At 44.9% G+C, this 21,983-nt stretch overlaps 1 protein-coding gene across 1 annotated transcript in view; it reads right to left on the bottom strand.

Moving 5' to 3' along the window:
• LOC129334502 (sperm flagellar protein 2-like) overlaps window positions 1-21,983 on the bottom strand; it is a 71,408-nt gene that overhangs the window by 18,686 nt on the left and 30,739 nt on the right. Inside the window, exons 14-15 of the mRNA XM_054986651.1 lie at window positions 7,245-7,351; window positions 5,312-5,494 (exon numbers count right to left, since the gene is read on the bottom strand). Coding sequence (XP_054842626.1) covers window positions 5,312-5,494; window positions 7,245-7,351 — 290 coding nt within the window. The remainder of the gene's footprint in view (window positions 1-5,311; window positions 5,495-7,244; window positions 7,352-21,983) is intronic.

The following is a 21,983-nucleotide window of genomic DNA, read 5'->3' as shown; positions in this document are numbered from 1 at the left end:
ACGAAAGTCTGCCAAGAAAACGTCATGATGTGATGTCCCCCCATGGGTCAGTAATGACTCGGTGCTTGCTTTACTTTTACCTTACTATAATCTTTCCTGAACCTCATTAATTTTTGCAAAATATTGTTAGAAATGGATGCTGTTAAGACTGCTTCATTTAGCGTTAAAGGTTTTGGCAACCTAAAAAAACCAACCAAAGGATTTTTCAAACATTTAAATATACAAGGCTATACTTTGATTTATTTTAGCTATTAAAGGGAAACTTCATTGTTCATCTAGAACTTTGCCGCTATGCTACAGGAGACAGCTGCCTTTTCAGGGTGTTGAAGGTAGTACTATAGGAGCATTATTGCTTGTGGTGTGCATATTCATTCCACAATTGCCTTGATGAGAGTTTGACCCAAGCTGACAGAGGAAGGAGAGAAATGAATGTTTATACCACAGGAAAAGATGCTTCTTTCATGTCACCTTCATTTTTTGTTGGGCGGCGGAGGAAATGCTATTGTATGTCTCTTGCATCAAGTCATGGTGCAATTGACAGTTGTCGACATGAAAGCAAAAACCCATTTTAGGATATATCTGCAGCATATTTCAGTTTGTCATCATGATCTGGGAGCAACACAACCTCACCCACAACCTGGCTAAGCATGCAAATGCTTTTAGTCAAATTGACTTCAGTGGGTTTTTTCAGCTGGGAATAAACAAAACAAGACGAGTGTTTGCAAGGATGAGTTGGGGAGGGCACTTTTGAAACCTCCCTACCCCTTGGAGCTCCCCCTGCAGGAGTGTCCAAGATCCTACAGGTTTAATCAAGCTGACCTGCCCCATTTTTCCTTTAAGTAACTCTCAGCTGCTCTCTATATTCCACGCCCCTTGGACATGCTTAGTCACCACACAGTTTGGGGGAAGAGGGGCTGTTCTTTTTCAGCATATTTGAGAAGCTTTATGAATATGGAATGACGACCTACTTTGCCTGGGGTGGATCAGCTTTATGGATCTCATGATCCATGCAGGGGCTAACCTGTTTGCGCCCTGTTCTAGAGAGATTATGGATAGATTTTGCTTCTTTCAATTTTTTTAAAGAAACGGTTTTTTTTTGTTCTGCACAGATTTACCAGCATGCTCAAAGATCAGACGGCACACATCAGATTCTGAACCAAAACAATGTTCTATCTCGTATCTTGTGTTGAGTGGAGCTGTTGGTTTAGCCTCTACCCATGCTCTGCAAAATACCACAACACTGTGTAGGTGGATGCAATATTGAGAGCTACATCTCTTTGTGGGTTTCCCCCCCCCCTTTCCCATCCTTAATGGGGTTTGTTTATTTTCTTTTTGTTCATAGCAGATATTGACAGATGGTTTAACTTTGTAGACAGGCTTGATGGAGTAGGATTCTGGAATTACACAGCCAGCTTTGCAAGTCACAGCAGAACAGAGCTGATGGTTGCAAAAGATGAGCTGCTCCAAAGCTCAATTAGGGTCGCACTACAAGTGACGAATTGCACTTGCCTGGCAAGTGAACAGACTCACGTGTATTCCTCCCTGTTCACTTGCCATTCACTTGAGCTCCGTTTGATCAAGTGGAGAGCAAGTGAATGGCAAGTGAACAGGGAGGAATACATGTGAGGCTGTTCACTTGCCAGGCAAGTGTCATTCGTCACTTTTATGGCGACCCTTAGTAGTCTCACGGAGTGTAGTTATAAATCTTGAGGGTACTCTGGTATCAGCTCAGGGCCCATAGGCATCTACAAGAGAGTCTTGGGACATCAAAGACCTAAGTTATAGTGAATTCTTCCCTACATCATCTCAAGAAACATCTACTGGGGGACCCTCTCCTGTAGAAACCACCAGAAATAGAAGTAAGCATCAGGGGGTATGCTTCCTCACTGAGCCCCTCCGTGCCAGGACGGTCTTCAAACACTGATGATTCAGCTCTTGGCATCCCAACACTGCCACCATTCCAATTTCAGGGGTGGCACCAGGACCTATCAGCATCATCATACTGCACACATTAAGTCTACAACTCCTTGAACCAGGAGGTAATCCTATTCACAAAGGTAGCAAGGCCCAAAGAACATGCTTTCCTTCTGCCATATCAACCCTTCGTGAACTTCATTCTGGTTAACAACAACAACAACAACAGTTGATTTATACACCGCCATTCAGGAAAACTTAACACCTACTTGGAGCAGTTTATAAAGTGTGCTATTATTATCCTCACGACAATCACCCTGTGAGGTGGGTGAGGCTGTGAGAGCTCCAAGAAGCTGTGACTGATTGAAGGTCACCCAGCTGGCTATAAGTGGAGGAGTGGGGAATCAAACCTTGTTCTCCAGATTAGAGTCCCACTCTCTTAACCACTACACCAAACTGGCTCCCAACACTCCAGTCTACTTGCTCACTGGCCTAGATCCTTCTTGTTAACCGTATTCTTGCCTCCAGCTCCCACCATGAGGCTACCTCTGTTGTTTTATATTCCTTATTAGCATTATGTGCTCACCACCGCAGCTTGGCTATAGGTCACTGGATTGATCTATTACCATTTTCAGTGCTAGTACAGTGGGTGTCCTGGAACTGGACATTCCGGGCATGCACATGGGTCCAGGGAGAGGGCTGAAGAGGTGCTTCCTCCAAAACTGGGGGACTAAAGGCTGCGCACGAGCATAGCCTTGTGTTTCCAGTGAATGGATAAACAAGCCTTCCAATAGCCTGGGCTGGAAATTAAGGATGGATTGCTGGGAGAGCAGCAGGCAGTATTTTTGTGTGTGGGTGGGTGTGCGTGCGCACGTGCACGTGCACGTGTATCTGGTGCCTGTGTGTGAGGACAGGGAAGAAGACAACAAAGGATTTTCTGACTTCCTTTTTATCTTATTCCTTCCACTGACCCAATTCCTCCCCATGAGATTCTCTAAGCTATTAAAAGTACCTAAACATTTGAAACGTTAAAGGCTGGTGGTGGGAGGGACTACCTTTAAGAGGGGAAGGTACTGCATCTTAACAAAGACCCAATTCACCACCCCAACAGAATGCAAAACACGAAGTACTTCCCCTAGGTCCCCAACAGCATTATATGTGAAGGGCTCTGGATTAGGTTTCCTGACGTGACATGGAAGCGATGGGTTGTGCATGGGCCTGATTTAGTAAAAATCGGTCCCCCGTCTAGTATTTGGGGCTGCGTTTTATTAACTCGGCCCCATGCATGACTTGTCACTTCCATGTCGCGCCAGGAATGATGTCATTCCTGGCACAACGTGGAAGTGCTCTGGAGTGCACACATGCTGCATGCACAAGGTAGGTCTCTGGATCTTTCCCTCCTCCATCCCCCCCTCCTCCACTTTCATGTGCAGGGGACCTAGCAACCCTACTATGGATATGTGCCGTATAATAACATAATAACATTAATAATAACATTCGATTTATATACCGCCCTTCAGGACAACTTAATGCCCACTCAGAGCGGTTTACAAAGTATGTTACTATTATCCCCACAACGAACACCCTGTGAGGTGGGTGGGGCTGAGAGAGCTCCAGAGAACTGTGACTCGCCCAAGGTCACCCAGCTGACTTCAAGTGGAGGAGTGGGGAATCAAACCCGGCTCTCCAGATTAGAGTCCAGCGCTCTTAACCACTACACCAAACTGGTTACATTTTCTAGATAGATAAAATAGGACTGTGGGAACCATCTTAGGCAGGTCTACTCAGAATCCTACACAGGTCTATTCAACAGGCACTAATCCCAGGAAAGCAGTTTTAGGACTGCATAGAGATCTGCTGGAACAACTGGTGATGCCCACAGCCATAGTTCCTAGGCTTACCAGGGGCAAACTCCTGGTGATTCCTGCCTTTGTCCTCCAATCATCAGCTGATCGGTGGGCGGAGGCAGGCCCAAGAGAAGTGCTTGCAAGGGAGGAGGCAGACAGTGAAATGGGCGTGCACATGCCCACGGTCCCTACCAATGATGTCATTTCTGGCATGGCCCTGGCGCAATGGCATCATGCTGGAAATGATGTCCTCAGTAGGGTGCACATGCACACAGGGTAAGTACTTGGACCCCCCCCCCCATTACCCACCTCCTGGTTGCCAGGCAGATCCTAATCCTCCCACCACTACAGAGCTGCTGCAGGAAGTGGACGGAAGAGTTGCAGGTAAATGAACAAAAGAGGGGGAAAGGCTAAAGATAATTTATTATTTTAAACTATTTAACTTTCAGTTAAATAACCTTCAGTAAAATAACCATTTTGAAGAAATGTGATATGCTGGCACCAGGGTTTTGCTTTCATTCTTGCCCTAATATCCTGTGTCTTCTTGGAAGCACAAAACACTTTTAAATTCCAGGGATCTTTGAAAAAGAGGACTGGGGTGAGATGAGGGTGCTGGGTGTGTGTTGGTCAACATGAAAGGAAAATTCTCCCTTGCCCATACAGAATTGGGACACTGGGTGCTAGGCCACTGAGTGTTAACCAGAAAAGTCTGGCTGTCTTATACTGATTTCAGCGGGAATTGAATGCTACCTTCTTCTGGATCAAACTCATGGCATCTTAGGGCTAATGCAGACTAGATGAGGATCTTGGATCTCAGCATGTCTTCACATACTAATGTAGTCTGACAGCCAAGCTACAAGTGACGCCTGACACAGGTTGGACACTTGTCAGCTTCCCTCAAGTTTTGATGGGAAATGTAGGCATCCCGGTCTTACAGCTTGGCTCTTCATTTAATGGAAGTTTACAGCCCCCCCCCCACAAACACAGTGGAGGGGAAAGGGGCGCCCGGCGAGAGCCCAACGCCTGCACTCCCCTCCCGACCGCATGTTCTCCCTCCCATAGACTGCCGTTCTGTAAACTTCAGTTAAATGGAGACCCAAGCTGCAAGACCAGGACGCCTACATTTCCCATCAAAACCTGAGGGAAGCTGACAAGTGTCCAACTTGTGTCAGGCGTCACTTGTAGCTTGGCTCTCAATTTGCCTTGGCACTGCGTCAGGAATACAGGTGGGGGGGGGGGGAGTTCATTATTTGAAACCAGCTCCCCTACTCTGCTGTTAGCATTTTAGAGAAGAGAACACATGCTTTGTAAAAGGATGTGTCTTTTCTCCTTTAAAATGCCATTACCCAAACTGAGCAGACAGTTTCCAATACTGAAACTAAGCTCAGGTTGAAGAGTTAAACCTCCTCCTCCCTTCTTTGCAGGGCCCAGAGGTTAATTGAGGCTGCATGAACATGTGATTTGCATTTTAGGGATGGATGGACCAAGATGTGTAATCTTTGCAGAAAGAAAGAATGAAAGCAAGAAAGAGCAAAAGAAAAAGCTGGTACCTGGTGATACTGTTTTTGTGTAACAAAGCCTGATCTATCTTCACCCGCAGCCCGGAATCTTTCCAGTGTCTCAAGCAACTCCATCACAGTGGGTACGTCCCAAGGCTGGGAAGCAGCTAGTAAGAACCGGCGCCAGTCCACCATGTTCAACTTCACAGTTAGCATTGATGCCAGGTTTCGTATCTGTAACATAACATTGCAAACAACTGTTTTACACAGAGGCAAGAAGAGAAGTGGATAATTAAAGGCAGGAGTTTCATAGCGCTTAAAGCACCTTATTCTTTATGCTTGGAAATGCTTGGGACACTGATACCAAAGAGGTGGCGAACTTCACCAACATATGTGGTGGTGGACAGTGCCCTAAAGTCATAGCTGACTTTGGCGACCCCGGCGGGGTTTTCATGGCAAGAGACTAACAGAAGTGGCGTGCCATTGCTTGCCTCTGCAACCCTGGTGTTCGTTGGAGGTTTCCCATCCAATTACTCATCAAGTAATTGATTCGCTTCTGCTTAGCTTCTGAGACCTGATGAGATCAGGCTTACCTGGACTATCCAGGTCAGGGGGACTCACCAACATACAGAAAGCTGAAAATTGGCTCAAGTATAGTCCATGACACCCTGATTACAAGAAAAGCCTGAAAATAGAGCATGTTTCCAGTTCTGACCACATGAAGTCTAATTCATAACAGAAGCTAATTCCGCAGAAAGCGAGTCAGACCACGTCTCTGTTTGAATGCATTCGTAGGTCTTCTCCATGCAGATATTTTAACAAGGCTTAGATTTGGGGTACATAAATGATACAATCCAATAAAACCTGAGCAATTTAGAACCAAGCAAAACAGATCAGTATTTACAACACACAGTAATAACACAAAAAAAAAACTCTTGCCTTGAAGCTCATCTCTCTCCCCTTCACAGATTAAAAGTCTGTTTAAAAGTGAAATCTCTAAGGCGTGTTGATTCCATGAGGCGGGGTGCATTCACCAAAAAGCCTTGCTTCTCACAATGCAGATTTGCCTTGAGAGCAGGAGGGGAACACCAATTAAAAGTGTTGACTTGATCTTAAGATGCAAGTGGGTTCATACAGAGAGAGATGGTGCTTCTGGGAATATGAACCCCCGGCCACAAAAGGCTTTATAACAGCAACACCTTGCCTTGAACCTGGAAGCAGGGCTGGATCTAGGGTTGCCGGCACTCCCGGCATGGCGTGATGACGTCAATTTGGTGACGTCATCACGCGGGGCGCCAGAGGCAGTGTGTGGGGCTGGGAAGCTGCCCGCACTATTCGCTTCTCCGCAGGCAAATGGTGTGGGCGGCCTCGCAGCCCCCCGCGCTGCCTTTTGACTGCCCCGCAGGACAGGGGGCGGCCGGCTTGCCGCGCGCCCACTGTCCTGCAGGGCAGGCAAAAGGCAGCGCGGGGGGCTGCGAGGCCGCCCACGCCATGTGCCTGCCCTGCAGGACAGGGGGCGGCCGGCTGCCCCCTCTCCTGCAGGGCAGGCGAATGGTGCGGGCAGCCACGCTGCCCTTTGCCTGCCCTGCAGGACAAGGGGTGCGTGGCAAGCTGGCTGCCCCCTGTCCCGCGGGGCAGGCGAAAGGCAGTATGGGGGGGCTGCGAGGCTGCCCATGCTGCCGCTTGCGTGCTCTGGCAGCTGGCAGTTGCTCCCGGCGCCCCCTCCCTGGCGGCGCCGGGGGCAGACTACCCCCCCTGCCCCCCCTCGATCTGGCCCTGCCTGGAAGCAGACTGTTAGCCAGTATAGCTGCTATAACTCATGCTGAATATGACCCTAAGTGCCCCAGATACAAGGCAGGCAGCTACATTCTGTAACACTAAAGCTTGTCTCCCAAGGCAGCCCCATAAAGGGTGTTTATCCAACTGACACAGCAAGAGGTCTGAGTTGAAAGCTACAGAAACAACACACAGAGTGATTACTTACATCATAAGTGGAGAGGTGCATCCAGCTATCAGGAAGTACGTTGAAACCAAGATTCAAAGTGGTCAAGTCATAAATAATGTCCATGAATGCTGTGCTCACTATTAAACCTAGGCAAAGGATGGGGAGGGAGGGGGCTGTCACTATGGAATGCGTATAAAAACTTTTAAGAGGCATCATATTTTTACCCCCTAGATCAGGCACATCTCATATATCTCCATCAGAACTACAATTTATATTTTCACAGTGCTGTACGTTTTCAAAATCTATCAGACGCACTATATGTAGCTATGCATATCTATCACTCATCCATAATGTAATTAAAAAAAAAACTGGTTTTGAAAGCAACTTAGCATTCATAAATTTATCTAGGTGGAAAATTGCTTTGATCCGCTACATTTGCAAGGCGTATCAAAGTAATTTTCCACCTTATTTTCATCACATTTTGTTTTTCCTTTCGATCAAACTCATCACAGATATTCATAAGTAAATATGGGGAAAGACCACTAGTGCAATTCCTATGCAGAATTAGCCCATTTTAAGCTCACCGAAGTTGTAGAAATGCGTAACCCTCTTTAGAATGGTACTGCACAGCTGTGATTGTGTGTACTCTTGGGTCCTTACAATATGTTGTCCGCAAAGACATGCAAGAAAACAAATCCCAACAACTGCTTATTCTATGGAAACAGAGCTTTAAAGCACATGTGGAATCAAGACAGAGAATAGCCCTGTACAGAAACCTTGTGCATGCATTGACTGACTGCATGGGGCACAAGCTTTCTGGCCTAGCCCTCCACTTCTACACAATAGCCAAATCATCTGCACAGTGCAAACATGTGCAGCAAGCATCTGCATCACCGCTGGCGCCAGGGTTTCTGGCGTCCATGGCCACCCCCACGTGTGCGCGCACACAGTGCGCACGCGCCCCCCAGACTATGTGATATCACCACATGATGACATCATCACGCAGCAAAGCCGGGTCCATTGGCCGGCAGGTGGCTGGGGTGGCGCGTGGAGGCTGCCCGCACTCTGCATGCCGCCCCGGCTGCCTGCCGTGCCTGGGCCACAGCTGTTGCACCCAGCTGGGGGCATGTGGCGGTGGCGGTGCGGGGCTGGCCAGCTGCAGCAGCTGTGGGCCAACCACACCAGCTCTGTGGCACACGCCTCCACCCCCGGCACCTCTTCCGGCGCCTGCCTCAATGGTGACGCTGGCCCTGATCTGCATGTACATTCCCTCCCCATGATCAGCCACCTCCGGGTTGGGAAATTCCTGGAGATTGAGAGGTGGAGCCTGGGGAGGGCAGGGTTTTGAGATGACAGAGATCTCAGTGGCTTATAATGTGAAAGAGTCGACCCTCCAAAGCAGCTGTTTTCTCCAGGAGAACTGATCTCTGTTGTCTGAAGTTCAGTTGCAATTCCAGGAGAAATCCAGGCCCCAAATGGCGGTCGGCAACCCTGTCAGTGCTGCTGCCTTCCGAATATTGCTATCATTGGGAGAGAGCATAGGTGCAGACACTTGCCCTGTGCATTTGCACAGCACAGACAACTCAGCAATTGCACAGAGGTGGGGGGTCGGGGCCAGCACGCATGTGCCCACTGTTCTCTCCCTGTTAGTCAGTGTCTGGATGGGTCATCTGTACATGTGTTTAGGAGGGGACAGTGGCTGAAGGAGGGGCAGCTACAGCAGGGAAATGACATCTTATCCCTGTTCCACTGCTTCTTTGCTGCAAACAACCTCTTCCCCCAGCTGCTTCTCCTGAGAATAAGCAGTAGGTGGGGTCATACAACATGTAGGTGTGCTCTCCATGCACACCTCAGTGCAGCTACTCCCTGTATCTTTTGCTGGGGACATAACCCCATGACATAGGATTCTTGGAGCAGTTCGTCCAACCATGTATTGTGAAGGATTGGAAGATCTGCATGAGACTGACTACAGCAGCCCCAGCAACCATGTACTGTGGTATCCATAACAAGCCTCTGCAGTTCCACACAAGTTACCATACTAGGAGTTCTGTTAAGCATTCAAAGGGCTGCAATATGTGACTAAGGGGCTGCATTCAGTAATGTTTCCAACAGCCAGGTGGAGGCTGGTGTTCTTCTGCAATTCTATAGAGATCACTTTCCCTGGAGAAAATGCCAGCTTTGGAGGGTGGACTCTATGGCATCACATCCTGGCTGAGCTCCCTGCCCTCTCTAGGCCCTGCCCCCAAATCTTCAGAAATTCCCCAGTCTGCATTTGGCAACGCTAGCATTCAGCATGCTGAGTTAGGAATTGCTCAGGCCATGTCCAGTTCCTCAACCGTTTATCAAGTTTTCCCATCGTGACACTTGAAAACATGGCATGTAGTGTGGATCTTTAGAGGAGCACTGTGTTTGGTGAGCAATCACAAAGCTACAAGTAAATAATTTAATTTTATGTCTAAGTTTTTTTTTAAAAAAGGAAATTTGCCATGCAGCACAGTGTTTTGAAACTACAGATAGATGCACAAGCCAAGCACCTTGCATAAACATAGGTTGAATCCACACATTCCAGCATAGCGCTAAACTGTCAGAATGCCAGTGTCTTCCTGGCGCGATTTCTGACATCATTGTGCCACGATGCCGCTCTCATGGCGTGATGGCGCGATGACATCAGAAATTGTGCCAGGAAGATGCTGGCATTCCAATAGTTTAGCGCTATGCCGGACGTGTGGATTCAGCCATAGCTGGAAAAGGAGGGAAATGTTCAACCTTTAAGGAATTAATTTATACCGATTAATGGGAAAGTATTTGTAATGTAATTCCAGGAAGCTGGCAGACCTGGATTGGTGGGTCAAAAATTGTGCATGGCCTAGAAAAAGTACTATAGCTGGCCTACTAGGAGTCTCCTCCCCTCCTGGGAAAGATCTTTCCCCATTTCACTTATTATAAATAGTGCAAACTTTCTAGAGATTAGGAGCAAAATTGCAGTGGGCTAGGTTTTACACTGATTGCTACATAGGATAGCCAGGTCCCCTTAGCCTCCCAGTGGGAGGGGGCGACCTGGCACTTACCTTGGGGAAGCTTCTCGCCCACATGCAAAGCATGTGTATTTTCCTGGCCGGTGTAATGGTGTCACTATTGGAAGTGATGTCACCATGCCCCGCGGTGAGCATGCTCCCACACTTCCCACCAATTATTGAGGCCAGTGTTGTCACGGCTGGTGGGAGCACACCCACAGTGCACTGGTCCGTGAGGTATTTTGCCTCCCAGGCCTGTTCCACAGGCCTTCCCCCTCCCGCCAGCCAGGTGAGTGGTGGCAGGAGGCAAAAGCTTGGAATGGGAGATCCTCCTCTCCCACTGGGGGACTGGCAACCCTATTTAGTGCTCCCCCTGCCACTTTTTCCTCACAACAATACTATGAGGTAGCTGAGGGTAAGAAAGAGTGACTGGCTTCAGGTCACTCAAAAAACAGGCCTCTCTGGTCCTAGTGGGACTCTTTAAACACCGGATCAACTCTTGTCTTGATATGAATGTCATGGCAAGTATCTCTGTGGCTGTGAGGGAGTAAGACACCAATATGAGAAGCCTCACCTATTTATTTATGTTCTTTAGTTACAACTATAACAACAACTGGGATAGGCTGGAGTGAGGGATCCCCTGCCCCCCCCCCCCCGGGGATCTGGCAGCCTTACTGATATATATTAGTAAATACGGTAAAATGATTGCAGGTTTGGGACCAATATAAGCAACTGTAATGTGTATAGTATGAATGCACGGTTGTTGAACAAATACCAAATAAAATATAGAAGACTGATACACACTGGAACAAATATGACAGAAGAAGCACAATCTTTTTCTATAATGATGCTCTTTATAATGTAAAAGTAGGGTTGCCAGCATCCAGGAATTACAACTGATCTCCAAGTGACAGTGATCAGTTCTCTGGAGAAAATGGCTGCTTTGGAGCTAGGCCTGCCATATGGGGTCTGGAAAAATACTGGACCAGGGAGGGGGGGGGGAACAGCACTCACCTCATATTTGTTCTTCATATGTCTCTAGCGCGATGACGTCACTACTGGTGTGACATCATCACGCCACCCCACTTCCGGGGCAGGCAGACTGGACAGCCACTGCTTGGCAGTGGCAAGCAGGCTGGCTGCTCTCGGTGTCAGCAGTGGTGGCAGCATGCAGGAAGGTGGGTGGGATGGCCGCTCTCTGTCCAGCAGTGACAGCACTAGGCTGGCCGCTCATTCTCTCAGCAGCGATGAGGTGTCTGGTATTTCAAATATTTTCCCCCAGACAGTCCTAAAAAAAATCTAGACTGTCTGAATGAAAACCAGGCACCTGGCAACCCTATTTGAAGCACAGATTGTATGGCATCACATCTCTGCTGAGCTTCCTTACCAAATCCTGCTTTTTCTAGGCTCTGCCTCAAATCTACAGTGTTCTAATATGGAACTGGCAACCCAATATAAAGGCTTTGTTTTCACAAGCAAATTTCTTTATTGGGGTGCTCACCTATGTTGAGCCTATAGGCCGTTTTGGAATTTTGAGAAAGTATAGTAGGGAGTGCCACCACAAAATGGATGCCACGAGAAGTGAGACCTATCACAAAATGGCTATCTTGAGGGGCAATCATGAAATATTGGGAGGTTCTCAGCCAAGCATCATCCTACGATGGGGACAGCTGTTTTTGAATGGGCACTCCCTGCAGACCCGAAGGTCATGCCTCTTGGAGTTCTTCTTCTTCTGAAGCACCTCCTGCTCCAATATGCTGGAGGAAAACTAGGACTGGCCCTGTACTTGAGGAAGAGATATTTGAGAAAGAACAAATGCACACCTTGAAACAAATTGGTGGGTCCTTCGGAATACACAGGTGCCCATGCTGGGGAATCACTGGAATAAATCTGTGCAGCATTTGGCTCTCACTGAAGCAATTACTTCATTGCCTCAATGCAGGCCACAGTCACGGTTCAGTTCTCAGTTATCATGCTGCTGATCAACCCATTTTTCAACAGACTTGTAGTGGCAATGTATGTGGGGGAGTTCAGTGTGTGCCAAATGCCTCATGGATGCTTTCGGTCCATCTACATAAAGATCAATTTAGCTGTGTGAATCAGCTCCCAGCAATTCAGCAGTGGAATTGGCTGTCTAGGGATGTGGTGGGCTCTCCCTCATGGGCAGTCTTCAAGGAGCAGCTGGACGAATACTTGTCGGGGATGTTTAGGCTGTTCCTGCATTGGGCAGGGGGTTGGACTAGATGGTCTGTAAGACCCAACTCTGTGATTCTATGATTTTAAGGATTCAGATCTATACAATAAATTGAATGTTGATTGACTCTCATAGGATGAAGGGCAGAGCTATACCCTTCTGAGTTCAATGAAATCAACTCTGCTTAGGTCTGCGCTGCTCTAGAGATAGACATGGCCACTAACTGGATGGCATTACTGCTCAACAAAACAACATCCAACTTTCACTTCTCAAAGAATGTCCACAAGGAAAGACAGATAGTCTCTCTCTCTCACACACACACACAAGAGCATTTTCCTTCAATATCTTCACTACAGTTAAAATGTGGATGTGCTTAATCACAAACAAGTGTTTACATAGATTTTCCCAGTTCTGAAGTGTAGAGGACAGGAAATACAGGGAGATGGGCAGCCATGCAAGTAGGGTCCCCTACCGTCCTCTCCATCTTCAAAGCTCCCATTATTAGTAGAGAACTAGGGTAGAAACACTGAGGGTTGGCTCCTGCCTACTGCTAGCTGGTGCATTGATTCCTTTGATGCCATGGCTACTTTTAGCAAGCTGTACTTGATCAGCCAGTTAGTTAGACTAACTATACATGCATTCAAAGCCAGCAGAATTCTACCTCTACAGTTGCAACTGCAAAATCTAAAGCATTAAGAAGCTGAAGAAGGTTGTGCACATACTGTGATATCTTCTAAATCCCAGTGCATTTAAGGTATCTTATCCAGTCCGGCAGGTGGTATTTTTGCACAAAAGGAAGAGATAATATCTTTAACTTGTTTTTACCACAAAGATATTTCGTTCTCCGTGTAGCTTTCTTCATAGTCCTGTAATTTCTGTTGCATTAAAATCCCCTTTAAAAGTCCTTTTCATTATTATTTAGTTGATGACAAAACTCAGCTTGATCATTGGAGGTACAGAGGGCAGGACCTTCATAGCTGCTGTTGATCCAAAGCAAACTCGATCTATCACATTTGAAGAAATGAATACCGTGAGGCTTCTAAACAATTTGAATGCTGAAATGGCAGAGGCAAGCAGCACTCCAGACTGTACAAAAGGCATTTATTTACCCCTGCAGAAATTATTTTTTAGAAGAAATTTCTAAGAGAATGAAAACTAAGAGGATGTTATGTTTGTACAAATAAGAAAGACTTCTATATTTTTGCACCATATAATTAAAATCTTTATGTCATTTGAGGGGCTTGCCTGGCCTAGGCTTAATTTTTCACATCATCTGGGGGTAGAGCATCTGCCATAGTATCTCCAGTTAAAGGTTCAGGCAGTAGGTAATGTGAAAGACCTTGCCCTGAGAGCCTGAAAAGCTGCTGCCGTTCAGAGCAGACAATATCGACCTTGATAGAACTAAGGGCCTGACTCAGTATAAAGCAACTTGTGTATCCCATTTTTATAATCTGAAAGGACTCTCAGTTAAGACAGCCTTAACGCTCAAGATGTCCTCTCTGTTTCTATAGTATAAATGGCATTCGCTCCTCATGATTTATTTAGCTAGTGTTTAATAAACATCTTTTTTTGTCCCGAGCCCACTACGAAATTTGTTCATGAGGACAAAGCGGAGGGAGTGTTACACATCTAATCGCTCCCAAATAAACTTTCAGAGTCAGATGAACAATCGGATCTTTCCCGATGAGCCATCCACTGGTCACCCTCCGCTCTTCTGTTCCTCTGCCAAGAAACGTTCCACAACTGAATAGCCTGTTGAGGATCAAACTTCTTGATATCTGGAGAATTCAACTGAATAATCATGAGGTCAGTCATGCTTTCAAGCATCGACTTCGAACGCCGCGGCATCATGGTAAGCTTCATTTGACAAAAACCGCGTGCTGCTTCATCGGAACTTGCGGGCAGGGTCAAGACCAGATCGACCAGTGCCAAGATGTTTGGGTATTTGTGAGAATAATCTGAATTCACCAAATCCCATGTTAGCCTTCGGATGTTCTGATACCTAGAAAAGGCAATTGGGTTTATCAATTAGATTTCCTCGCAGGTCTCAAGCTTAGCAGTAAAATACATTTAAATTTCAACAAACTTGTGGGAGATACCATGGCTCATTGGTAAGGCATGTCTTGGATGCAGAACAGCTGCAGTTCAATCCCGGAGACCTACAATAATGGATCTCAGGGTGCAGACCTTGCCTGCTACTTTGAATAACAGCTGCCAGTCACTGTAGACCATACTTAACTAGATAGACCAATGGTCTGACTCAGCATAAGGCAGCTTTGTAAGTCCATGTGAATTGCTTATTACCTATGATATAGCTCTGCTTTCAGCATAGTCCATTCGGTCTCAACTTCATCAACCTTCACACCGGCACGTTCCAATATCGGCTCATAATACTTTTTCAAGACAGACACTTCAGTCTCACCAAATTCTATAGGAATTCGAAAGTTACATTTTAAAAAATTCAGAAAGGAAAAAAAATCATTCAAATGTGTTCTCCCATCGCCACTGCCTTGAGTCTCCTGTACCTTGTATGATTTTGTCAGGCCACAGTTTAAAACTCCCAATAGTGCTTGCTCGCAAAACTTCTTCACTAGCATCACAAAAGCAATCGCGCAGCAGGTTCAAAAGACTGCCTAATAGTCCTGTTCGGACTTCCTTTATATCTCCATCACCTATTAGCTGGTGACCATGAAAGTATGCAGTGGTCTCTAGTAGGCGCTCCCTTGGTCCAGACCTGGAAAATATCACACTTAAGCATTATGCTATGAGACTATGATTTTTATACAACTGGAAATTTGCAGAAGTTGTTTTGTACACTTAACCTTGCTCGATACATTTGGAGCGTTTCCTGTGTTGACTGAATAGTGGCAAATACATCTGCAATGGAAGAGTTCTGATCCTGGGCCACACGAGACAGAATGTTGAGGACGTTAATCACATCCAGCAAGAAATGGGAAAACTTAATAATGTCTGTTTTCAGAAGGAGCTTTAAGAGGTCTTTTGCTTTCTGATGATTGAAGGAACATGGCTCTTCTTGTATCTGGAATTCAGCAAAAAAAATAAATAACCCATGGAATGCATTCCCCAATTCATTTTTCATTTTTCTCCCTCCCCTTGTGGTTTTAAAAGAGTATTTACCTTACTCAAGTGTAGGATAATTGCAGGGTACCCTTTAAGCAGAATTTGAAGAGCAGTCTGTAGGCGAAGGAGCCATCGGGAACCACCAATTCGAGAAGGAATAGCTGGCCTCAGTTTGAGGTCTTCGTACGTTAGCTTAAGATTGCTTTTATTCAGGTGAGAGTTTTGATAAAAATAGTACATATTTTGCAAGAGACCAATGAGAACAGTGTACAGATGAGTGCTCTTCAAGGTATCCCTGTAGGCCATTTCAAGCCGATGAACAAGACAATGTACACTCTGAACACAGGGCTGGATTTCTTTCAAAAGTTTAGCCACCCCATTATTTTGTCCTACCATGATGTCTGCGCCATCACTTCCAAAGCCGACCAGCTTCCTTGCCCAGTCTTGGCTTGGCAGGTGGAGCTGCAGATTGGTCTGCAGTGTTTGCAGAATGGCATTTTTCACCGCTGAAGCCTCATATTGGTCTAGTGACTGAACCCCAACGATCTGGCAATGGACCTTCCCTTGGTAGGCAAAGCGCACGTAAACGAGGGCAGCTTCTGTGCTTGCGTGGTCTGTGACTCCGTCACTAATGAGGGAGAAGAACTTGCATTGTTCTAATTTCTCCTTCAAGGCCCTTCTTTCCACTTCAGCAATGAAATGGATGAAGATTCTTGCTGCCTTGTCGTTTCTAAATATGGAACCGATATCCACCCCCTTCATATCATCCAACTTGCACATCCAGTCTAGGTCTGTGAAGGGGCGCCCAGTTTTGGCAATAGCATGGCAAGTTCTGAAGAGGTTTTCTATTCTTCCCAAGGTTGCTTTACTCATGTTCCTTAATATCTGCTCTGCGATGGTTGTGTCTGGAACAGAAGAGCTGGCTTCTTCCATACAAGTTGCCCAAGCATGAGCTTCACTGCTTCCATGCTCAGTGACTAGTTCAAGTCTGAAATCATCTGTCCCAGAACAAAAGTTGTGCATGGTTTCTCCTAAGTCCACATTATGTTTCCGGCACAGAGCGCAGTACATTGTGTCTCTTCCACTATCATGCTTCAGCCAAGGGTACTCTGTCAACCATATTTTTGGAAACTCTTGATTCCTCTGTGATTGTTTGCCTGGAGTTACAGTCTTCTTTTTAAATTGCTTCAGGACTGCTAAGGCTATAAATATTTTAAATATAATTTCATATTAAAAAGTTTTGTTATCATTCTTGCAATATTTCACTTGGATCCCTCACCCCAGCTTTGTTACTCATATGCTTAGGAATAATATGAACTTGTATTCATTTTATAAAATAAATATATCTCAAAGCTGGGTGCCCTCCTGTTATATATGATAACATTTTCCCACTCTGCAATTTGAGTTCTGTGCCAATAAAAGCTGCCTTCTCTATCTTGTATAATTTATGCACCATGAGAACAGTTTCATAATTTATTAATTTGCATAATTTATTCTGCTTGTATTATTTTGCATAATTTATGCTGGCTTTGCTAGCCTTGAGTGGGTTTAAAGGATTATGCAAGGCACTGCAGCCAGTTGCAACTGCTGCAAATCTTATTCAGCAACCTTGATGGCTTCTGAGGTTTCAGCAGACATTGCCCACACACTTTTCAAGCATTGCTTTTTGCACCCATAAGGGCTAGAGAAAGAAGAACATAAGCTGAGATTCACAAGCAGCTAAATTCTGCATTCTTTCTGTGCTTCTGCAGAACTGCAGCATACGAAAAGTCCCTGAAATTTGTTCACAAGTAAGTGTTGGGCTCGCAATAGTGTTGCCAGTTATAGCTGACAACCAGATGGGAGAGTTTGGGGGCAGAGATAATCTTCTTCACATTGCGCTGACACACAATGTCACTTCTAGCAAAAAAAAAACCCAGAGGTGACATCATTGCACTATGGCAACACTCCAGGATTCGCCCAAAACTCTACGGTTAACCCACAGCTAAAGCAAGTGACCAGGCCCCGCAGCTTTTACACACTTCACACAATTGGTAGAGAACCGTCCTGCTTCCAGGACAGAGAAGGGTCTGAATTTATTCTTGCTAAGTTTACTCCATCACAAAGGAAGGAAAAAAAGAGTTGGAGAATGAAGAGATGCATGTGTTTCTGAAAGGCTCTCAGACCATCTCCTAAGGTTGAGGGTCATGCACATACAGCAGGAACAAGAAATGCAGCCTAGTTTATTTCAGTCCTGATTTCCTCTTTGTAACAAGTATATAAGGAAGAAAGTACTACAAACATACATCCAAAGTCTAAGGGCCAAAGTAACACGAGGGTATTCTTGTCACCAAGAAGAAGGGCCCCATGGGGAGGCATGCCTATTTAGGCACTTGAAAAAGCACCAGGGCAGGAGAGCTCAGCACCATGGACCTGATCAGGCTCGAGCACTCGTGGCACTTTAAAATCACTTGAAAATGGTGGCGGTGTCCTCATGGCATCCACAAGGACATTGTCACATTTAGTTGGGGCCCTAATAGATGATAATTCATTATGTCAGCTTAATTATTTGGCTTGCAATATTAAGAGAGTCTCATGCTTCTAACCGTTACTAGTTTACGTAACTTATGATGTAAAACTCACAGACCTCATAACTTTTATGGTGTGAATCTCTGGTGACCTTCAGAGAGCCAAGCTACAAGTGACGAATGACACTTGCCTGGCAAGTGAACAGACTCACGTGTATTCCTCCCTGTTCACTTGCGCTCCGCTTGATCAAGTGGAGAGCAAGTGAATGGCAAGTGAACAGGGAGGAAAACACGTGAGTCTGTTCACTTGCCAGGCAAGTGTCATTCGTCACTTGTAGCTTGGCTCAGAGTTCATGGTTCTTGACACCAGTTTCACCTCAATTGTGGGTGATCAGAAATGCGGTTTGGGAAGCCATACGTTCTGAGAGGCTAAGCTCACTTACTTGCAAGTAATTTTCACCACAATCAAGTGAATTCTACGCTAAGTAAAAGTATTTTTAATATCAGCCTGTTGAGAGTCAGAGCAATGGGGGATGTCAAAGACAAGGCAACAGAAACAAAAATGAGATTGTTTTCATTGTTTAAACCCGCAATATTGTGGCAAGGGGATTATTTGGTGCCGTTATCTTTTTTTTAGGTAATGGAAGTATTCCAAGACAAATGTTTATTCTGACAGTTAATATTGTATTTAAATGCAATTTCCCTTCCTGCTGCAGTAAGTAATCAGCTATAAGGCTGTTGGGCCTCTTAAGCAAATCTGGTGCTTTCCATGTTGCGGTCTTTATTGGTGTACGTCATCTGATCTTTGCGGCTAACAGAGGACTGACCCAAATAACAGATACTAGTCTACTCCTATGAGTCAATATTCTACTTGGTGTATAGCACAGACCTTTCTTTCTGTGGTTTCCATTCTTTCCTCTGACTTCCTTTTTCATACTTTTCCCAGCAAAGGTGAGTGAATCTCCCTCTTTTTCCTTGTTCACATTGATGTTGCACTTCTCCCTAGGCTCCGCCGGCAAATCTCTCGGAATTTCCCAACCCAGAGTTGTCAAGTCTAGTCTCTGGTGTCCTTCATAGTTCTCCTCTCCAGCTTTTAATTACTCATTGAATAAAAAAGTTGTAACCTTTTCCCATACAGAATCTCCACTCCATGCATATTTTTAAATCTCTACTGTATCGACCCTTAGTTATGTTTTTTTTTAATATGGAGGTACATTCAAATGTGCAGTTTTCCTCCATCCTTGTGGAAGCAGTACAGTTCAAAGAGCTGGTTCTTAACCTGGTTCTGGCCCTCAGTGATTTGGGGCTAGGGTACTTGAAAGACCCCATACTATCCAGCCTACCAGTTAATATCCTTCTCCCAAGACCTGCTCTCTGTGGCCCTGCTTGCAACCTTACAGTGCTTTAGATGCCAAGTCAAAATATTCCTTTTTACCCAGTCTTTTACTTGAAGTATTATCCAATCTTTTTAAGGTCTTTTCACAGCCTGTCCTCTGCTGAACTGTTTTATTGCTGCTGGAAACTGCTATTATGAAGCACTATTTTGTTGTTGTTTTTATGTCTGATGATGATTTTTAAAATGTTTGTTGTTTTTATGATTGAGCTGACCTGAGCAGGGCTCTGGAGAAGCAGTCTGCAAATTCTCTAAATAGTATCCAGGCCACATTGATATCAGTGTTGCAATTGTTATCATCATTATCATCATTAATGCTCAGCATCTAAAATAATGCTCAAGTCTTCAACTTATTTCACATATATTATCTTAGCCATTTCTGCAATATGCCTGTGAACTTGTATTATTTCCATGTTATAAATGGGAGCTAAGGCTGAGGGATGAAAACTTGGGTCACCCAGAGAGTGACGCTTGAGCAAAGGAATTCCTTCTTTCCAGCTCAGACTCTTCACTATGACATTACAATAGGTCTCACTAGCTCTTACTAGTGCGACCAGCTTTACTATTGGAATGCTAGGAATAATGAAGAACAGGCCATTCCTTTTGGAATATGGCCTAATTCTCATTGAAGTGGTAGACCTTAGGGAAGGTCCATAGTATGGACACCAGGTCTTCTGCTATAGTGAGAGACCTCCTGGTGTCTTGCTCCTTTGCCTGCCGCTAGTGCCTGAGGCGCGGGTTAGAGGAAGGGGGGGGGGTAGAGCACACACTGACACACTGACATTATTTATTCACAAGGTTTTTTTGCGAAGATAGGAGGGCTGTACTGTAGGCAGAGGATCTCAAAGAGATGCTTCACTAACAAGTTAGGGACCCTACACTTCACCATGATGTTGCCTTACATACTATCTATTGCTTTAAGTATGTGCTCCTATGTGCTACCTGTTGCTTTTAGTATGACCCTACTCGGTAGTTCTATGTATCTTACGCTTACGCTCTGTTTCAGCATTTCTTCCATTCAGAACTGAATTTTTGCTAATGCTATATCTTTGTAAATTTGACTTATTTGTCCTATGATATTGTTTATTAAAATGTCCTTTATATTGACTGTGCTAATCTCACTCTATGTAATCTGCCCTGTTTCAGTGAGAAAGGCAGACTATGAATGACAAAAAAGCCGGGAGGAGAACTGTGGCAGTTTGAAAATTATTGACACAACAAAAGAAGAGAGAAGTGACTATACCGGGGGGGGGGGGGGGAGAGTTAACTGAAAATTTCTAAGCAATTATTTTATTCGATTACTATGCATAGTATTAAGTAATAGTGGTGTTTTTATAAGATCTATAAGGACAGAAACTAATTAATTTTATCGCTGGCTGATAATGGTATAACGGAGAATCTATATAATTAAAATGAATGAATATAAGAAAGGAGGGGAAAATATACAGTAACATACAGAATAGGGGTCAAATTGATTGACTTAGGCCGAATGTGTATAAACAAGGGACAAATTGTTTGTCCCATAAAGATGAGACCAGAATGAGTAAGATAGAGTATAGGCTACTAAAATGATTATTGAAGAATATATGCCAGAAATGTATTATTTAGTTGTTAAGTCAAATGGGAAGGGAAACAGAGATAGCACTGTGATACAATAGATAAGCTTAGAAGAGAGTGAAAGTATATGTTTAATAGGTAAAATAAGTTTGGAACGAGTAGGGGAAAATAGACAAGGGGTTGGAAAACTGTTGGAAGTCATCAAAAGGGGGGGGAAGGGAGGGGGTTAGAATTGGAATATTTAAAAGAAATTGATTGTAATGGACATTAAATATTTCTAATCCAATAAAAAAAAATTAAAAAAAAAAAGAATGACAAAAAAGCCTGCTTGCGGGGAGGGCGGAATATAAATACGATAAAATAAAATAAAATAAAAATAACAAACAAACAAACAAAGAGATAAATTATTTCTGGTAAAAAACAGAAGCGATGACATTAGATACTCTAGGATTTACCAAAGTCCTATGGTTTTACCATAGAGATTTTGTAAATGCTAGAGCATCTAATGATGCTCATAGCTCTCTCACAAGTTTTTAATGGAAGTGATGTGAACGTGCTGGCAAAATGCTGGCACACCAGGCCCCACCCACTTTCTCCAGGGGGTTGCTGCCTGCAGCCTGGCAACTTTAGGCCATGGCTCCGTGGCAGAGCTTCTGCTTCACATGCAGAAGGTCCCTGGCATCTCCCATCAAAAGGATCAAGTAGCCGGTCATGTGAAAGACCACTTCCTGGGACCTTGACCAGCTACAGAACATAATAGACCAACGGTCTGACCCAGGATAAGGCAAGCGAGTCCCCAGCTGCAGTCAGAAGTGATACAATCAGGACTTTGGTTTATTACCTTGGTAAGATTTCTTTGCCTTTCTGTGTGCTTTGTTTGTATGTGTCATGCTAGCAACATGGTAGCCACTTACAATAAACTTACAGTGCTATCCCTAAGAAGAGTTACTCAAGTCTAAGCCCATTGAAATCAATGGGCTTTGACTTGAGTAACTCTTCTTAGGATTGCACTGCCAGTAACTTAGTAGATAA

Source organism: Eublepharis macularius, chromosome 8, assembly GCF_028583425.1.
Source record: "Eublepharis macularius isolate TG4126 chromosome 8, MPM_Emac_v1.0, whole genome shotgun sequence".
NCBI classification, from domain to species: domain Eukaryota; kingdom Metazoa; phylum Chordata; class Lepidosauria; order Squamata; family Eublepharidae; genus Eublepharis; species Eublepharis macularius.
This window is presented reverse-complemented; position numbering and strand designations above follow the sequence as displayed.